The 21,115-nt window shown below is 37.6% G+C and overlaps 1 protein-coding gene across 1 annotated transcript in view; it reads right to left on the minus strand.

Annotated features, from left to right (window-relative positions):
* Window positions 1–9,389: 9,389 nt before the first annotated feature.
* LOC144436442 (tRNA:m(4)X modification enzyme TRM13 homolog) overlaps window positions 9,390–21,115 on the minus strand; it is a 75,273-nt gene continuing 63,547 nt past the window's right edge. Inside the window, exon 7 of the mRNA XM_078125241.1 lies at window positions 9,390–11,398. Within this exon, the coding sequence (XP_077981367.1) occupies window positions 10,719–11,398 (680 nt within the window). The 3' untranslated portion in view covers window positions 9,390–10,718. The remainder of the gene's footprint in view (window positions 11,399–21,115) is intronic.

Consider the following 21,115-nt stretch of genomic DNA (forward strand, 5'->3'; position numbering starts at 1 on the left):
TCGTACCGGCGCCTGTCACGAGTACATCATGCTCGTGACAGGCGTGACCTTTGACATCCATTACGACGTGTTTTGGCGTCAAATACACCATGTACACGTTCTTATTACCTTCGAAATTGATCGCTCAAACATTATATCAGTTCTCAAAACTGTTAATTTACGTGTGATAGTATCTGTTTTCCGCGTACACACTTGTACACCGTCACGTTAAGGTTATGACCGCATGTATGATGTATTAGGGAGTGTCCAGATTTTACTTCGGGGGGGGGGGGGGCATCAATTTTTCACTGGAATAATTGGGGGGGGGGGCAAACAAAAATTTCACAATTTTCTAGTGGGAGTCATGGAAAAAATCATGATTATTTAATGCAACATAAATCAACTGCAATTCTGGCACTTCTTAAAGTAACTTGTCCGTGAGGATGTGCAAGACTTGTTTCATCACAATCAGAGGTATTGGTGAATTATTGGTGTCTGTCAACTTTTTATATTTTCATCATCTTCTCCAAAAGTGAGTCAGAATACTTCGATATTTGGTGTGCATGTTCCCTGGGGGGAGGCTATTCAGATTTGTTCATGCCAAGTTGATCTGTGCCATTTTCAATTTTTTATGATTTTTTTTCAAAAAATGATATTTTCATCATCTCCTCATATACTACTTGTCAGATTGCTTTGATATCTGGTGTGTTGATTCGCAGAGGGTAGCTTACTCAGATTTGTTAATTTCAAGTCAGCACATCTTCTTTTCTATTTTTTATGATTTTTTTTGGTAATTTAACAAAAAAATTAATATGTTAATAAGCATTGTGACCGACGCCATATTGGAAATCAGTCCACAAGACTTGAAGTAAACTGCCACTTTTCAAAAGACACTATTGACGTCAAACAAGCAATGTAATATGTGCTATAGTCATAATTCTATGCATTGTGCACCCAAATGACAAGTGTTTGTTCGAAACAGGGTTGTAAACTTCAAATCCAAATTCTGCAACCCTTCTACATAATCAGCCAGTCCGCAATATCCTCATTTGCATACAATCTATCCTCCAGATAGCGACCGTTACACTTTGAATGGCTGCTCACGGGCCTTATTTTTGGGTATTTGCACCTCGCCACAACTTTCACTACAGTCCACCATTTTAGATATTGTAAACGCCTAAACCTCAACTGACATCTCTTCTTTTGTGCCAGCAAAATAAATTTTGGCATTAAATTTAGGAATACCAATTTTCCAACGAATTCGTGACGCATACTTGAGGCCCTGAAATTTCGACCTGGTTTTTCGCTCATAGTTTCCTCAATACAGACCAGAAAGTTTACAAATTTCACAAAAAGGTGGATTTTTATGTGTTTTAAATAACCATGGAAAGTAAATTTAGTAGGATCGTTGTGTAACGGTCCGTTCAAGAATTTTCGGTAGAAAATGACTGATTAGACCCGGAAGTTGAAGCTGGCCTCGTTTGACCAGGCGATTTTCCATGGGAGTTCTTGGTACTCACTAAAATCACACTTCAGACCCACTATAAAAGTTTGATGTTTTCAGATAACATGTAACTTGTGATTAATTCTATATTGTCGTGCAATTTGGAGTGACAGTGAACTAGAATGAAGACAACTCGCGTAAGCAAGGCAAGGCATGCCTAGGCCATAGGTGTGCGGCAGTACGTACAGTGAATCGACCAAACTTTGTTTATTGGCCGACAGTTTACATGTAAACACAGATAACTAGTGTTAGTTATCTGTGATGTAAACGACATGAACATGTCTTGCCATTTCCAAAATGCAAATATTTGGCAAGTAAAAATAATTAAAATAATTACAACTTTAATTTGGTTTCAGACTTTGCATTATGTTTTGCGTATCTTTCCACGTTTTACATGAAAATCCAAAAAGGTTCTCTCTAGTCACTGATGTCAGTGATCATACCGGGACTGCTTTGAGTACGAGCGAGGTGAAACATGTTGAGGTATTTTTGTTGAGAATTATAAATATTGCAAAATGTCAAGTACAAGGTTTAAATACAATGGAATGATGAAAAAGAATTGGCCGAGTCTGCTGACAGGCGCCGGTCACAAGACATGCCGTAAATTTAAATATTAGACGATGTTATGTCTACTACAAGTTGAATGTTGTTGACAATTAAGCTTATGGACAATGTTTTTGGTAACTTTGTTAGAAAATTGAAATTCGAATTGCCTCAAAATTATTTTAGATCCCTAGTTTATTTCATTCATTATTAACATTTTCCAGGGTTAAAGCTGTAAGACACTGGAATTATTTATATCCAACCTCAAAAATCCTCTCTGTGTGTGTGTGTGTGTGTGTGTGTGTGTGCATTTCCCAGTCATTATTTTTCTGAGATTTTGTGTAATTTTCATAACAGTAAATTTTTTAAATGGTGAGTATGGTATAAAAGTACAATATTTTACCAACTTTCTGTGTAAAATGTGTTTTATAGTGAGACATCATATGAAACCACTAACCACTTTATTACATCGCTACCAAAATAAAAACTAAAAAGAACAGCGGAGCTATTCTGACCGATAGGTCGCTTGTTGCCATATGTACACAATGTTAATTTTCTCATTTGCTTATAATCTTTTACGCGCACAGCTTTTCTTTTTTTTTCTTGTGTGTTTCTCAATGTGGACAACAAGGAAATATTGGTTGTTCAGTAGTAACTTGTGATAGATTTTGTTCTGTTAATGATTCCAAAAAACAATGAAAACAACATATTGCATTCTTAATATTGAGCTCGAGGTATCGTTCATCAAATTTCATTTGATGACCTCATATTTTTTTTAAATACCGCCAATGCCATTGTAGCACAACTTTAGTTTTTAAAAAAGTTTATCCATATGCTAGTCCATGCTAACAATAGGTGTTCATTTGCTGAATGACTATCCAGTTGCCTATCCAACCATGTTGCTATCTTTGTGATATCCACGATCATTTGGCTGTTGTTATCAGCGTGGTCATGTTGCTAGATATATTTGCATACATTTTTTAATGTGTTTTTTCTCGTGTATGAATTCCTGAATATTATCTTTGCAACATACGTGATCATTTGGCTCTTGGTATGAGCGTGGTCTTGTTGCTAGGCACATTTGCATACATTTTAAAATGTTTATTCATTTGTCTATTAATCCTCGTTATCTTTGCAATATATGTGATAATTTGGCTGTTGCTATGGGCGTGGTCTTGTTGCTAGGTACATTTGCATACATTTTTTGAATGTTTATTCATTTGTCTACCAGATGTTATTTGACCAAAATATACTGCCATTCAGTTGTTGCTAAGGGCATGGTCATGGTTGCTAGGGCCAATTATGTCAAAATACTTTGAAGAAATCTACAGAATAACACTTCTAGAAACATCTCACCAAGTTTCAGTCTCATTGACCAAGTACATTTGTACACCTAATTTGCATATTACTGATGAGATCGTTTATGCTTAATATTTCTTACTCTATACACCCACAGATGCATCCCTGTTAAATTTCAGCCCAATCTGTTATGTCCAGTTCTACAATAAGCTTGAGGTCAGGAGGGTTTCAGGACAGAACACATCCACACAGCACATAGGACAAAGTCTGGGGGGTTTCAGGACAGAACACATCCACACAACACATAGGATGAAGTCAGGAGGGTTTCAGGACAGAACACATCCACACAACACATAGGACAAAGTCTGGAGGGTTTCAGGACAGAACACATCCACACAGCACATAGGACAAAGTCTGGAGGGTTTCAGGACAGAACACATCCACACAACACATAGGATGAAGTCAGGAGGGTTTCAGGACAGAACACATCCACACAACACATAGTATGAAGTCAGGATGATTTCAGGAAATCTCTCAAAGGTGTCTATGTTGTTCTATGCCCGGTACTGCAATGACGAGCGAAATGAACATGCAATATCATGTGGCTGAGTTAACGTTATCACAGCTGAAAGCTACATTGCATTGATTGATTGACTGTCTTTCTGGAAAATGGCTCTAAGTCGGCTAAATTCGATCAAATCCCAAAGCAAATTGACATACATATGTAAGTCATAGTTTATTATCCATTTATTAAGTTTGAAAGAAATTGGTCAATGAATATCCAGGAAATGGCTCCGGACAGACAGATGGATGGACAGAGCCCAATCTATAAGCCCTCCCCGGACTATTTCCAGTGGGGACTCATTATGAAAACACTGGCAATATGGGGGTAGACACTTGAATATAGTCTCTATGTAAACCTAGCAATATGGGGTAGACACTTGAATGTAAACTGCATGTACTTACATTTTTTAGGTATGTGGTAATCATGATTGTTCACTACAAATGTGACTGTCATTAAGTAAAAATAGTGCAAATGGCATTGTAGCACAACTGTACAGTTTATAAAAAAAAATGTTTATCCACATGTTGATCCATGCTAAGCACAGGTGTTCATTGGCTTAATGACTATCCAGTTGCCTAACCAACCAAGTTGTTATCGTTGCAATATTGGCAAACAATTGACTGTTGCTATGGCGTGGTCATGTTGCTAGACATATTTGCATAGTTATTTACATTCTTCGAATGTTTGTTCACTTGACTATGAATCCCTAATGTTATCTTTGCAATATTCCTGATCATTTGCCTGTTGCTATGGGTGTGGTCTTGTTGCTAGGCACATTTACATACATTTTTTTGAATGTTGCTGGCAAATGTACATATATTTTTTGAATGTTTATTCAATTGTCTATTAATCCCTCATCATTGTGAAATACACCACCCTTTGGCTGTTGCTATGGGCGTGGTCATGGTTGCTAGGGATATTTGCATACATTTTTTGAATGCTTACTCACTTGCCTACCAGATGATGTTGATATTTAACCAAAATATACTGCCATTTGGTTGTTGCTAATGGTGTGGACATGGTTGCTAAGGCCAATTGTATTAAAATGTTTGCAAGGAAATCTACAGTATAACACTTCAAAAAACATATCACCAAGTTTCAGTATCATTGACAGCACTTTTTGAGATACAAATTGCTGACAAAAATTCATATTTTTACACCTAATTTGCATATTACTGTGAGAATCATCATGTCATTAACAAATCTTAACATACTCTCCCCACCAGTTAAGTTTTTTGACCAAAAATCACATTTTTGACCGAAAACGCATATCTCTGATGCAATCATTTTCATTTGAACAATTTTCCAACTCGACACCCAAAGTAACATGGCCACCAAATAGCAATCGGTCCAGCAGTTTTTGACTTTAAGTTGTTTACACATACATCCACACACACACACACACACACACACACAGGCAGACAGACAGACATACATACATACATACATACATACATACAGACAGACAGACAGACACTTTGCCATGCCTATAGCACTCCTCAACCTTATGATATGGGCTCCAAAAAGTAATACATGTGTATGTTTATCTGATACTGTATTATCTATAGACATGATCTAAAAGAAATAGGCAAAACATAATTGCTACAAAGTGTCTGCAATATGCTAGTAATGGCTTAAACTTGATGGTCTACCCTGTAGGTCAATGATCACTCATACACGAAAACTAACCTGTCTATGTATTCAGGATTTTGAGTTATGCAGTATTACTATTATAGTGATTTATTACAAACATGGCTGCCATTCAGTATTAAAAGTGCAAATGGCGTTGTAGCTCAACTGTTGACAGTACACTATTATTTTCTGTAATGATTATATGGTCTTGTTGCTAGACATATTTGCATACATTCTTTAAAGATTTATTCTAATGCCTACCCATCCATGGTGTTATATCTGCAATATACACCATCATTTAATGTGGCTATGAGAATGGTCTTGTTACTTATACTAGGCATATTTACATACAATTTTGGAATGTTTATTCATTTGCCATCCCATCACCATCATTTTGGCATTATATATCATTGTTTAGCTGTTGCTATGGGCATAGTCTAGTTGCTATGGCATTTACATATTTCAACATTTTTTAGCCCTAATTTGCATATTGCTAATTGGTCATCATGTAATAAATATCACTTGATCTGTACATCATAAGAAACATCCCTGTGAAGTTTCAACCAAATCAGCATAGTTCTTTTGGAATTACTGATTTTTTTTTACCTAAATGACACATTTTTATCCCTAATTTGCATATTACATATGGGATCATCATGTCATGAACAATACCCAATCTACACAACTATGACAAAGTTCTCACCAATTTCACACCAACCTGCCCAAGAGTTTTTGAGTTAAAATTTTCTGAGCAAAAATCACATTTTGACCCGAATCACACACCGGTGGTAGGATCATTTGATTTAAACAATTTCCCAACTAGACACCAAAGGTAATATACCCACCAAATATCATGGCAATCAGTCGGGCAGTTTTTACTTGAAGTTGTTTACACACACACAGACAGAGAGAGAGAGAGACACACACACACAGACAGACAGACACTTTGCGATGCCTGTAACACTACTGAACCTTATCAGTATTGCTAAAAATTACATGTCTTGAGCACTAAAAATAATTCTTGTGTATACTTGTGTTCACTATTACTTGTAAACATGATTTAAAAGAAATTAACAATATGTAAATACTACAATGTGTCTGTGATAGGCAGGAATTAACAATATGTAAATACTACAATGTGTCTGTGATAGGCAGGAATTAACAATTTGTAAATACTACAATGTGTCTGTGATAGGCAGGAATTAACAATATGTAAATACTACAATGTGTCTGTGATAGGCAGGAATTAACAATATGTAAATACTACAATGTGTCTGTGATAAGCAGGATTAACAATTTGTAAATACTACAATGTGTCTGTGATAGGCAGGAATTAACAATATGTAAATACTACAATGTGTCTGTGATAGACAGGAATTAACAATATGTAAATACTACAATGTGTTTGTGATAGGTAGGAATTAACAATATGTAAATACTACAATGTGTCTGTGATAGGCAGGAATTAACAATATGTAAACACTACAATGTGTTTGTGATAGGCAGGAATTAACAATATGTAAATACTACAATGTGTTTGTGATAGGCAGGAATTAACAATTTGTAAATACTACAATGTGTCTGTGATAGGCAGGAATTAACAATATGTAAATACTACAATGTGTCTGTGATAGGTAGGAATTAACAATATGTAAATACTACAATGTGTTTGTGATAGGCAGGAATTAACAATATGTAAATACTACAATGTGTCTGTGATAGGCAAGAATTAGCTTGATTTTGGTAATTGGCACAGGTCACAAAAAGATAACTTGCATCTGATAATATAGGGTAGAGTGTCTTTGTATTACACAGGGTTCGTACACTTAAAGCAAAACAAAATTCCAGGACTTTCCAGGGGTTTTTCATCAGTTTTCCAGGGGTATTCATATTGATTTTGATCATTTTCCAGGGGTGTTGACACTAAAGTATATTTTTTGAATGACATCTAATTGTCTGATGTAGACGAAAAAAATTAACAACAGTTCCCATAATATGTCACAAAACATTTTAAAGACAATCGACACTATGCAAGATGTTGGTTTCAAAACCACGTTTGCACGCTAAGATTAACGGAGAAATCCGGCTCTCTCCTACCCCCTAAGTAGCCGTTTCGTCAAGCTGGTGCATTGATCGTGTAAGATTGAGTCGCAGCATTCGTCAGTCTAATTCAGACATATCCAGAAAATTAAATTAAAAACTAAAGTTTGTCCTCGTTATTGTATGGTTTGATGTTACTAGATTTATAAGTCACCTAAAATAATTTCTTTCTTCAAAATTTTGAATAAAAACGTCATTTACGTAACGAAATTTTGAGCTATGAATAACTGAATACATTCATCGCTTGCGTCTCGATGTTTATGTACGGACGCCACGAGTTGCGGAACATCGCGATTTCTCAACTCAACTTGACCATTGACGAATGTTACTGTACTGACAACATAAAACAGTAGTTTATTCTTTTAGAACATGTAACACAAATACCCATTTATCGACGACATAAAAGTCACAACCGTACTTCCACAACCCGGAAATTCAACTGCACTTCTGTAGGCCCTAGCCCTAGTATTGCCATGCATGAGCTTGTAGTATGTCGACTCATGCGCCGAACTTGTAACAATTTCTAATCGTGGTTGATGATGCTTTGATACTCGTTACAATGTTACGATAATCTTGTTAACAGACCTACTGTTACCCCCGGCCGTGGCCGGGACTGTTACAATATCATGTCCCTGAAATGACGACTGGGAGATGTATGGAGTAGCAAGATCGCAACAAACACTGCGGTGCCCATTCAACTAATCATAGGCACGGTCTGTGGGGCAAAGTGTCTCGTGGAACGATCGTTTGACTGTCTGGGTTCAATCGGCGTGAATTTTGATTCACCACCGTGGCGAAAGACTTTGAAAATATTTTCGCCATTTCACATTTACGAGATTCAGAATCATATGAATGGGTGGCTCGAGCACAGACATGACGATCATCAATATTAATCGATCGATTGATCATGATCATTTTCCAGGGTTTTCCAGGAGTAGGGCGCATTTTTCCAGGGTTTTCCAGGGCTTTCCAGGGAGGGTTTGAAATTCCAGGGTTTTCCAGGGTTTTTCAGGACCGTGCGAACCCTGAATTTACAGCTTTTGAGTTATGCAGTAAATATTGATTTTTACTAACAAATATGACTGCCATTAATTATATGCGCACCAAAAACAATGCTTGTGTATACTTCTTTTCTTCAATATTACTTGTAAACATGATTTTTTTTAAAAATAAGCAATACTTTAACATTACACTGTGTCTGTGATAGGAAGGAGTTGGTTTGATTTTGATAATTAACACTGAAGGTCACGGTCAAAGGGCAATGTGTCTCCAAAGATAGCTTGCATCTGATAATATAGGGGTAGACACTTGAATGGAGTGTCTTTGTAAAACAGCTTTTGAGTTATGCAGTAAATATTGATTTTTACCAACAAATATGTCCACCTTTTGGTCAAATTTGCATATTATATCGAAAAACAAATTGACATGCACATGTCCCACATCACGTCACCTTTGGGTCAGGTTTGAAAGAAATTGGATATTGCGCGTCTGAGAAATGACATATTATGGACGGATGGACACACACTCGTGAACGGCTAGAATAGCACCCCCCCCCCCCCCCCCCCCCTTAAAAATATACATCACTTAGCGTTGAAAAATATCTGAATCATACAGCCAAAGTAATCAGTAACCATGGCACATGATCCACTGGTTATTCACATGATAATCCACATTCATGTTCTGACTTGTCTTCTATTTATTGATAGTTAGTTTACATGTCATAGTATTTTTATTTTTGTCACTAACTCTCTCTCAACAAACTTCAAAATTAAATGTCACAAGTCAAACTTGTAAGATTGGACACAAGCTGAGCTTACTGGAAAACATATACAAAAGGTGTTGGTTTACCATTCTAGTATAATGTCAATGTCGATACATAAATGTACACATTCCACGACATTACAATTGTCCTTTGCCATTCTTAGAAAAGTTTATTTCATAGGAGGGAGTGCTCTACATTTTTAAAACGTATAATAAATTATGTCATCGGATTGTTTATAGTTATATCCTAGTATCAGGTTTGAGTTCAATTAATTGCAAGTAATGGTTAAGTGTAAATCAGTAAGTACAATACTGTGAGTATCTTGTATGTAATATGCAGAAATAATGCCAATGGCATTGTAGCACAACTGTATTTTGCTGTTGCTATGGGCATGGCTTTGTTGCTAGGAATATTTCCATACATTTTTTGAATCTTTATTAACTGCCTACTTTCCCACTTATCATCTTTGCAATACAAACCACAATTTAGCTTTTGCTAATGGGCGTGGTCCTGTTGCTAGGCATATTTGCATACATTTTTTGAATCTTTAGTCAGTTACCTACCCATCCCTGTTATTGTAATATGCGTCATTTCACTGTTGTTAAAGGTATGGTCATGGTTGTTGGGGCTAATTGTGTGTGTCGAAATATTTTCAACAATAACTGCAGAATAATACCTGCAGAAACATTCCCACCAAGTTTCAACCCATTCAACATGCAGTTTCAAGTTTTTGACCAAATTTACGCTTTTAGACCAAATTTGCATATCACTCATCATCACATTATGAACAATTCTTAATATAAGCTTCATCTACACATCCCCAGATGCGTCCCCATTAAATTTCAGTCCAATCTGCTCAGTAGTTTTGGAACTATATACTTTTGATAAAAAAGACACATTTTAGACTTAATTTGCATATCACTGATTATCATCATGTCATGAACAATTCTTGATCTAAACACCTCTAAGAACGTTCCAACCAAATTTCAGATTGATCTGCTTAGTAGTTTTTTACCAAAAATCTCATTTTTTGACCCAAATCACATACCAGTAGTAAGATCATTTTGATTTGAACAATTTTCCTTCTAGACACCCAAGGTAATATACCCAAGGTAATATATATCATGCCAATCGGTCCAGTGGTTTTTGACTTATTTACACACACACACACACAGACAGACAGACAGACAGACAGACAGAGACAGACACTTTGCCATCCCTATAGCACTACTGAACCTTAACAGTTCATTTGTGCTAAAAATTCTATCTGAAAAACAAATAAACTCAGCTTGTGACAACATTGTCTGTTTCTGTCAAAAGATCAAGGTCACCAGCTAAGTTTGTGTTGCAATCAGTAGAACATTCTCAAGTGAAATGTCATTGTCAACATAATATGTAAAATCAACCTTCATGTTATGGTTTTCAAGGTATATCTTTCTACCAATATCAATAACTTTCTTACACATTCTTCCAATATCTTCCCTTTCATTTATACTCATAGAATCTAAAAACTTTGTATATTCAGTTGCATTCTGAGAAATAGTCAATGTTGTGTTGGATTCATCTATTGAAGACTTATTAATAATATTAGATGCAGTCTTACTCTCAGATACTACAGTATCATGGCAAACAGTTTCTAATTGAGGGACCGAAGATTCATGGATAATTCCTGGGGTGGTCTTTGAATCAAGTACTCTCCCTAGGGTGGTCTTTGAATCAGGTACCATATCATCATCATTTTCTGTAGAAGTGCTATCCATTTGACGAGAACCACAAGTAGCCCAACTTGTCAGTCGAGACACTGTGTTAAAGTCTTTTTGAGAAAATCCCTGGGTCTTCAAAAAATTCTTTCCCACATAGCTAGTCCAGCTACACTGATGATGACAACATAATGCAATAATGATGGCTTTTAATCTGCTAGATGTATCTATTTTCATACGTTTACATGCTTCTGTATGAAGTAGTTGTTCTTCAGATCCCTTCAATGTCTGTGTCAGACATCTTAAAGCTAAATCTGAAAATAAAATTGAAATAAAAGTATAAAGGCTTTGTAGAACAACTGTTGACAGTAAACCAATATGTTCTGTAATGATTATGTGGTCTTGTTGCTAGACATATTGGCATATATTTTTTGAAGATTTATTCATATGTCTACCTATCCATCATGTTATATCTGCAATATACGCCATCCTTTAAACTGCTGCCATGGGCATGGGCATGTTACTAGGCATATCTGCATTGGAATGTTTATTCATTCACCTTAGCTTCACTGGTGTTATATTGGCATTATATGTCATCATTTACATGTTGCTATGGGCGTGGTCTTGTTGCAAAGGACATTTGCATATTTATCTATTTTTAATGTTTATTCAATTGCTAAATTGTATTTGCAATAAACCCTATAATTTGACTTTTGCTAATGGCTGGGTCATGGTTGCTAGGGCAACTTATGTAAGTGCATCAAACCCACAATTTGTGGGTTAACCATCTTTAGAATCATGACCAAATTTCATACCCAGTCGTTTGAGATTTAAACTAATTAATCATGCAATCAATATCATTCTCTTGATCTGTACATCATAAAAAAAATAGTGCCAATGGTATTGTAGCACAACTGTACATTTTTTTGTTTACGTTTATCGTTACTTATCCAGCCCTGTTGTTACCTTTAACACCATATATGTAATCATTTGAGTCTTGCCATGGCATATAGTCTTGTTGCTAGCCATATTTGCATTCATCTATTGGATGTTTATCCACTTGCCTAACCATCCCTGTTGTTATCGCAACAATATTCATGATCATTTGGCTATTGCTATGGATGTAGTCTTGTTGGTAGGCATATATGCATACATTTTTTTTAGAATCTTTATTCACTTAGCTACCAATCCCTGTTGTTATCTTTGCAATATGCATCCTCATTTCACTGTTGCTAAGGGCATGGTAATGGTTGCTAGGACCAGTTTTATAAGTATATTTTGAACAGTAACTGCAGAATAACACCTCAACACACATCCCCACCAAGTTGCAGATCGATTCCCCATGTAGTTTTTGACCAAAATTTAGATTTTTAGACCTCATTTGCATATTACCAATGGGGTCGTCATGTTGTGAATTCACCATCTACACATCCCCAGATGCATCTCCATTAAATTTCAGCTCACTATATTCTTTAATTCTGAAATTATAGATTTTTGACGAAAAAGAAATATTTTTTAGCGCTAATTGGCATATCACCAATGGTATCACCATGTCATGAACATACATGTGATGTGATCAGTTTGCTTTGAACAATTTCTAGACACCAAAAATAATATCTCCACCAAATACCAAGGCAATTGGTCAGGTGTTTTTTGAGTTTATGTCACACACGCACACACACACACACACACACACACGTATTCAGGACAGACACTGCACCACGCCTATAGTACTCATCAGTTCAGTTGTGCTAAAATCCCAGATTGTCACTTAAAACTAGTCATAGAGAATCCAAGTAACATAAAGTTGTCACAGTGGCACTGTGAACCGTACATGAACAAGTCATTGACAATGACATACTCCCCGCTATGATTGGGTTTTAAAGAACTGGTAGTTTATGTTGTCATTTTCTTGATATCACTACTCTGATCATGCAACAACACTTGTGAACCTAAATCAAACAGACTTAGATATGTTGTGTCTGCTCGTTGGACATGGAAAATGCCTACTCATGTTGTGTCTCCTCATTGGACATGGGACATGCCTACTCTTCAAGATGACGTGATGGAATAAACCATTTAACAATAAAGAATGGGTCGGGTATGGGGGGGGGGGGGACCTGTTCAAGCATGTCTGAGTTATGGCTTTGGACATGAAAACTGTGCCAACAAAATGGCTGCCAGGCAGCCATATTGGATTGTATCACGAGGAAAATGGATATGCACATGTAGGTCATAGAACACTGTCCTAACACCAACTTTGAATGAGATCTGTTCAAGCATGTCTGAGTTATGGCTTTGGACATAGAAAATTCGCAAACAAAATAGCTGCCAGGCAGCCATATTGGATTGTATCACGATGAAAATGGATATGCACATGTATGTTATAGAACACTATCCTAATATCAACTTTGAATGAAATCTATTCAAGCATGTCTGAGTTATGGCTTTGGACATGGAAAATTTGCAAACAAAATGGCTGCTAGGCGGCCATATTGGATCGTATCTTGACAACAATGAATATGCACATGTATGTCATAGAACACTGTGCTAATACCAACTTTGAATGAGATCTGTTCAAGCATGTCTGAGTTATGGCTTTAGACAGGGAAAATTTGCAAACAAAATGGCTGCTAGGCAGCCATATTGGATCGTATCATGAAACAAATTGACGTGCATATGTATACCATTGTATGTTGCCCCTGTACCAAGTTTGAAAGAAAGCGGTCCAGGCATCTCCAAGAAACGGCTGCGGACGGACGGACGCACGCACGGACAGACGGACGGAACCCAATCCATAAGTCCCCGTCCCGGATGAAACAAGTTAAATTTACAAATAAAACTTGAATTTTAGTGGAAGATATGTGACATGGTGTTACGGATGAACATATTACGGATGGACTCACAGACAGACACATGGACAGATGAACAGATGGAGCCCATTGTACTCGCACTGTACAATGTACAAGGGAGGGGGGTGGGGGTGTAATTAATTTATTCAAATGACCCATGGCCACTGAAACAAAAAGCTATGTAAACAAGCTTCATAGGACATGTGCAATATTAGTATGGACATATGCATCAAGTTATATGAAATTTGAAATTTGTATCGTTGTGTTGATATAAAACTTAATAATTGAAAATAATCAATTATGCAAATTAATCACAAAAACTAAAAGCTATTCCAACTGGCTTTATAAGATATGTGTGCTTTGTTATGGTTGATGAATTTGAAATATGAATTCTTAAAATTCACAATGTTTCACTGTTAAAATGATTTTCAAAACAGTGAAATGACCTCATATCGCGATTTTTTAACGAAAAGTTAAAATGAAACTCTGGACTACAATCTCATGAATACTTTTTTTCCATATTTGGTAAGGCTCATCAGCAAAAGAACCTTGACCTCAGCTCGTTCAATCTCGTACAAGTTTTATACTTGTAAACATGGCTGCCACATTACCGCTGATTGACAATTTTGACATGGTGATACATTATGCATAGAATTCAGACTATAGCATATTACATTGCTTGTCTGCTGTCAATGGTCTTTCGAAAAGTGGCAGTTTACTTCAGTCTCATGGACTGATTTCCAATATGGCATCGGTGAAAATGCTCATTCACATATTTAAATTTTTTTTTTAAATTACAAAACAATCATAAAAAATAGAAAAGAGCATGTGCTCACTTCAAATTAACAAATTTGAGTAAGCTACCATCTGCGCATTGACATGCCCGATATCAAAGCAATCTGATGAATAGTACTTGAGAAGATAATGAAAATATCATTTTGAAAAAAATTTCATAAAAAATTGAAAATCGCACATATCAACTTTGCATGGACAAATCTGAATAGCCTCCCCCCCCCCCCAGGAACATACACACACCAGTATTCTGACTGTCAGCTACAGAGAAGAAGATGAAAATAGAGAAGTCATCATAGATGACAAGCCCCTTATGTTACATTCATCGTAGATGACATAGTCCCTGCTGTTTGGGAGCTGTTGATCCCTGTTTGGATTGTAACAGTTCTTGTCTGTGATGGGTGTAATCACAAATTGACATGCATATGTACTTAATAGTACACTGCCCTTATACCAAGATTGACTGAAATTATGATATTATGGAGTCATGATGGGTGAATGGTTAGCGTGACTGGCTTGAATCTACATGTTGCAGGTTCGAGCCCTGTTGCTGCCTGCTGTTTGTTTCTGAGTGGCTAAGTCCTTGGGCAAGATTTGAACCATGAATTTGCCTCAGTCAACCCAGCTGTATAATTGGGGATCTGGTAGAATATAGTTTGCAATGTGAAGGCTTTAATCCTATGTGCTGGAATGGCTGCAATGGATCGTATGCTACCCGGGGAGTTTAGGGAGATTAAAGGGCCATTGTGCCGCTCTGATACGAGCCAGGGGTAATAATTGTAAAGCGCTTTGAGCACGGTGTGGGAAAGCGCTATATAAGAACCCAACATTATTATTATTATTATTATTAATAATTGATCTGCTCAGACATGTCTGCCAAATAGCTCCAGACATGGAAAAATCATAACAGAATGGCTTCATAACAGAATGGCTGCGCAGTGGTCATGCCTTTGTAACATCAAGTTTGGACTATTGTAATAGCCTCCTTTATGGAATCAACGCATTCGAGCTTGATAAAATCCAATCTATACAGAACGCAGCTGCTCGTCTCATTATCCGAACAAAGAAGTTTGAACACATCACACCTGTTCATATTTGATCTTCATTGGCTACCTGTTGAGCAGACAATCAAGTTCAAAATTGCTCTTTTCACGTTCAAAATTCTTCTTGGTGAATGCCCAGATTACAGGCCGACACTGGTTGAAATTTACACCCGACACTCACACTTCGTTTTCCTGATAAATTAATTTTAAAGAGGCAAGATACAACTAGTACTATGAAAAATTATGGTTTCCGTGCATTTTCAATTATGGCTCCAATTCTGTGGAATCAACTGCCATTTAATATTCGCTTGGATACTACTCACCTTTTTAGGCAATATTACCACGTGTGATTTTCGTGCAATGAAAACTAATTTTATCATTTGTAGGATATGTTTTTCATGCTGTCGCAGCCTTTTTAGCCTTGTTCACTTTGTAATGTTTTGTTAGTCCCCGCCGGACAAAGTCCGGGACGGGGACTTATGGATTGGGTTCCATCTGTCCGTGTGTCCATCTGTCCGTACGTCTGTCCATCCGTCCAGAGCCGTTTCTTGGAGATGCCTGGACCAATTTTTTTCAAACTTGGTACAGGGGCAACATACAATGGCATACATATACACGTCAATTTGTTTCATGATACAATCCGATATGGCTGCCTAGCAGCCATTTTGTTTGCAAATTTTCCCTGTCCAAAGCCATAACTCAGACATGCTTGAACAGATCTCATTCAAAGTTGGTATTAGGACAGTGTTCTATGACATACATGAGTGTGCATATTCACTGTTGTCGTGATACGATCCAATATGGCCGCCTGACAGCATGGATTCAGAAGTGGCCATTCCTGTGAAACACACTTGATACAAACCATCCATGATTTTACCAACTCACTGAATAAACACAACCAAACTGACGTCATTATAATGGATTTTTCAAAAGTATTTGACACTGTACATGCTTTACCACACAACCAGCTCTTACTCAAATTAACACAATATGGTGTAGATGGTAAAATCAACAAATGGTTCACTTCATTCCAAAAAGAAAGTAAACAACGGGTTGTCATTGGTGGGGATCATTCCACATTGATAGATATGGAATCTGGCATCCCACAGGGAACAGTACAGTACTTCACTACTTGCACCACTGTTGTTTCTCATATTTATCAACGACCTACGCAAAAATCCTACACTCAATTGTAGAACTGTTCGCAGATGACTGCATAATTTATAAAAACATTACATCAAATGTGAACAAGACACAAAAACACTCCAAGAAGATCTAGACACATTATCTCAAAGGGAGACCAAGTGGTTAATGAAATTCAATCCAGAGAAATGCTATGTACTATGAACTCCATCATCAAGGTCAGAAATTATCACCAAATATGTACTAGGAAACTCTGTTTTGCAGGAAACAAAAACCCACCCATATTTAGGTGTAGACATTTATCAAAATCTCATATGGAACACACATGAAAACTGGATAACAACATCTGCAGGAAGACCCCTTGGTTTCATTCACAGGAACTTAGTCTCGTGTACAAAATCAACCAAAGCAGCAGCATGCATCTCCCCAGATAGGCCCACCCTGAGTACTGCTCTGCAGTGTGGGACCCCACCCTTGAGTACTGCTCTGCAGTGTGGGACCGGGGCCAACCCTACATTAAGGAAATGGTACAAAAGGGAGGCAACATACAAAGAAGGGCAGCAAGAATGGTCTACAGCAACTATGACTGGAAAACACATGTAACAGAACTCATAAACAAATTGGAATGGGATAACTTATCAACGAGACGGAGAACATCAGTACTTCACAAAGCCATAGGGGGAACTTGGCACTGCTGGTACAAAACTACTTGTCCCCAACTCAAAGGCAAACTCTGCACACACACTCTCAAAGCTACATACAACACCAGGCACTATCACAAATTATTCATTTGTTCCACGGACCATCAGAGCCTAGTGGAACTAAACGAGTAGGATATGGTGTGTGCAAATGATTGTTATTAGTCCTTGTTGTTGTTGTCCTGTGCTCTGATGAATGTTAACCCTTTACTTCCTGTACAGCTTAGAGGGTATAAGACCCCCTAGTGCCTGGATTTTTTTAGAAAAACAATGCCAATATGCATTGATAAATGTTAAATTGCTCTAATTTTGTTTCTATGGTAACTAGTTTAGACAGTGTATGGTATGTTACAAATCATCAACATTTTATAACAATGTATCAATATTTCAATTTTGCTACTTTTATGCAAATTTTATGCAAATTATCAGCTCTAGGCATACCTGCTTACCTCTGTCCCTACTATTCTTTACTGATTTACTCTAATTTACTCACCACTAGTATCTTTATTTCATTTCCCTTATATGACTGACTATTCTGACTAGGTTTTTTTTCTTTTTCTAGCTAGTTCCCTTCCAGCACAAGCAGGATCATCATAAGAATAGTCCTTCATGTAGTGATAACGATGAAAGCATGGGACAGGACACATTCTAACTTTGCACACTGAACAAATGTACTTGGTGTCTTTTCTCTGTTTGTGTACTTGGCACTTCGATGAAGTGTCTAAAATCCCTGGAGCATGTTGCAATTTATGGTCAAATCTGGCATCGTCACTTTGAGTAATGCTCTTCCTACCTGGCCTCTTCACAAATGAACGACCAGCAATAAGCTGTTCACATAGTTGCCCTCTGAACTGACAAAGGGTTGGTGGCTTATTGGGGTTGGCTTTCTTGTTTAAAATGTAAGCATTTACAATGCATACTTCTAAGATGTACCAAAAGATCTGCATGTACCAAGTCAGCCCCTTCATATGCCGTTTGTAGGTGGACAGGCGTTGGTCAGCTAGATCAACGCCCTCCATGTACTTGTTGTATCTTTCAACAACTACTGGGCGTTGAACTAGCTGACGTTCCCATGTGCCACGGACCTTGACAGCTCTGATGATGGGTGTACTGTCATCACTTATAGGTAAGGTAGTTAGAGTATTCACTACCCTAGAATCTCTCCAAGCTGTTGCAGTTAGTCTGCCTTTCTGCCAGTGTACAAATTCTCCACGAGTAAGACGCTTAACTACTGTGCTAGTGGGTTTCATTCCTGTGGGTAGTCCCTGTCTGTTTGGCCTAACAGTTCCACAAGCTAGTATTTTTTTACCTTGAAGCTTGGTAAACAGTGCTGGACTTGTATAGTAATTATCACAGTACACTTCGTGTCCTTTGTTGTAATATTGACGGGTTAGATTCATGACTACACTTTCTGTTACAGAGCCCTCACTAACTTGTAGTTCTTTCCCTTGGTAAACTTTCAAGTTCAACACATACCCGGAAGTTGACTCTGCTAGGTTGACTACCTTTATTCCCCACTTAGTAGGTTTGTTTTTGATATATTGTTTGAATCCCAGCCGACCTTTAAATTTAACCATACTTTCATCCAAGGCTAGCTGTCTCTCCAGAGAATAGATAGCTCTAAATCTCAGCAATATTCTGTCAACTACAGGTCGTATTTTACCAAGCCGGTCATACATAGGGTCATTCCAGTCTGTCACTAATGTTTCGTTGTTGACAAAATGCAAATAACGAAGTATCTGGCAATACAGTAGACGGGGCATGTGTCTTCCGAAAGCTGGAGTTTGAGTTAACCAGTTTTGAGACCAATATTCTCGAAATGACCCTTTCTTATCGACTAACCCCATCGCGAGGGTAAGCCCAAGAAATACTTTGAATTGATCGGTAGTTATATCAACCCATTCAGACCTGTTTTCAAGGTCACTACGTTTCTGACTAGCGTAACGGTTGGTTTCGGTACGATGTCGCTAATAAACTCTGGGGTGAATAAACATTCGAACACTTCTCTAGCTGATTTACCTGACAAATCTTCCTTTATTTCGGGAGTTTCAGTGAAATCAAAGTTACCCTGTTCATCAAATTCACGAGACCATTCAACGTCGCTGTCATTTCCGCTACTAGAACTGTCGAGGTCAGAGTTCGTGTCACTATCTTGACTGTTTATATTTCCGAGTTCTAAGTCCGATCCTATTTCGTCGTCGCTATCCCTATGTAATCGTAGCCTGGCTAAAGGAATATCATCCTCTATCTGACTCTATATCCTCTATATCTGTAAAACCTTCAAAATCTGACTCTGAATCTGATGGTGAGAGAAAAATGTCCGCTACTCTATTCCATGATCTAAGTTCGTCATCAGCTGACGCCATTTTAAAAGTTCCGGGGTGAAAATTTACATCAAAGTTCAAAACACCCGCTCAAGCTTCCATGTTTGGCGGTAGATCACCGATAAATTACATATCATTATAAAGCTGACGTCAATCCCTAGCTAATTGAATTGGTTATACCCCCCTATAAGAGCAAATGACGCCAATTCACGTGTCAAAGGTTATGTAGGGTTAGGGACCTTATAAATACGTATGTATACGTATACAGTCTCTATGGGAAGTGATCAAGCGTACGGATAAAGACGCCCTCGGGCGGCAAAGGGTTAATGATGCTTGTTTGAATTGTTCTGAATATGTTATGTTGATGATATCCTGTGGTAAACTGTTCCAGTCTCTACTAGTGGTAAACTGTTCCAGTCTCTACTAGTGGTAAACTGTTCCAGTCTCTACTAGTGGTAAACTGTTCCAGTCTCTACTAGTGGTAAACTGTTCCAGTCTCTACTAGTGGTAAACTGTTCCAGTCTCTACTAGTGGTAAACTGTTCCAGTCTCTACTAGTGGTAAACTGTTCCAGTCTCTACTAGTGGTAAACTGTTCCAGTCTCTACTAGTGGTAAACTGTTCCAGTCACTACTAGTGGTAAACTGTTCCAGTCTCTACTAGTGGTAAACTGTTCCAGTCTCTACTAGTGGTAAACTGTTCCAGTCTCTACTAGTGGTAAACTGTTCCAGTCTCTACTAGTGGTAAACTGTTCCAGTCTCTACTAGTGGTAAACTGTTCCAGTCTCTACTAGTGGTAAACTGTTCCAGTCTCTACTAGTGGTAAACTGTTCCAGTCTCTACTAGTGGTAAACTGTTCCAGTTACTACTAGTGGTAAACTGTTCCAGTCTCTACTAGTGGTAAACTGTTCCAGTCTCTACTTGTGGTAAACTGTTCCAGTCTCTACTAGTGGTAAACTGTTCCAGTCTCTACTAGTGGTAAACTGTTCCAGTCTCTACTAGTGGTAAACTGTTCCAGTTACTACTAGTGGTAAACTGTTCCAGTCTCTACTAGTGGTAAACTGTTCCAGTCTCTACTAGTGGTAAACTGTTCCAGTCTCTACTAGTGGTAAACTGTTCCAGTCTCTACTAGTGGTAAACTGTTCCAGTCTCTACTAGTGGTAAACTGTTCCAGTCTCTACT

The sequence above is a fragment of the Glandiceps talaboti genome, chromosome 6 (genome assembly GCF_964340395.1).
Source record: "Glandiceps talaboti chromosome 6, keGlaTala1.1, whole genome shotgun sequence".
NCBI lineage: Eukaryota > Metazoa > Hemichordata > Enteropneusta > Spengelidae > Glandiceps > Glandiceps talaboti.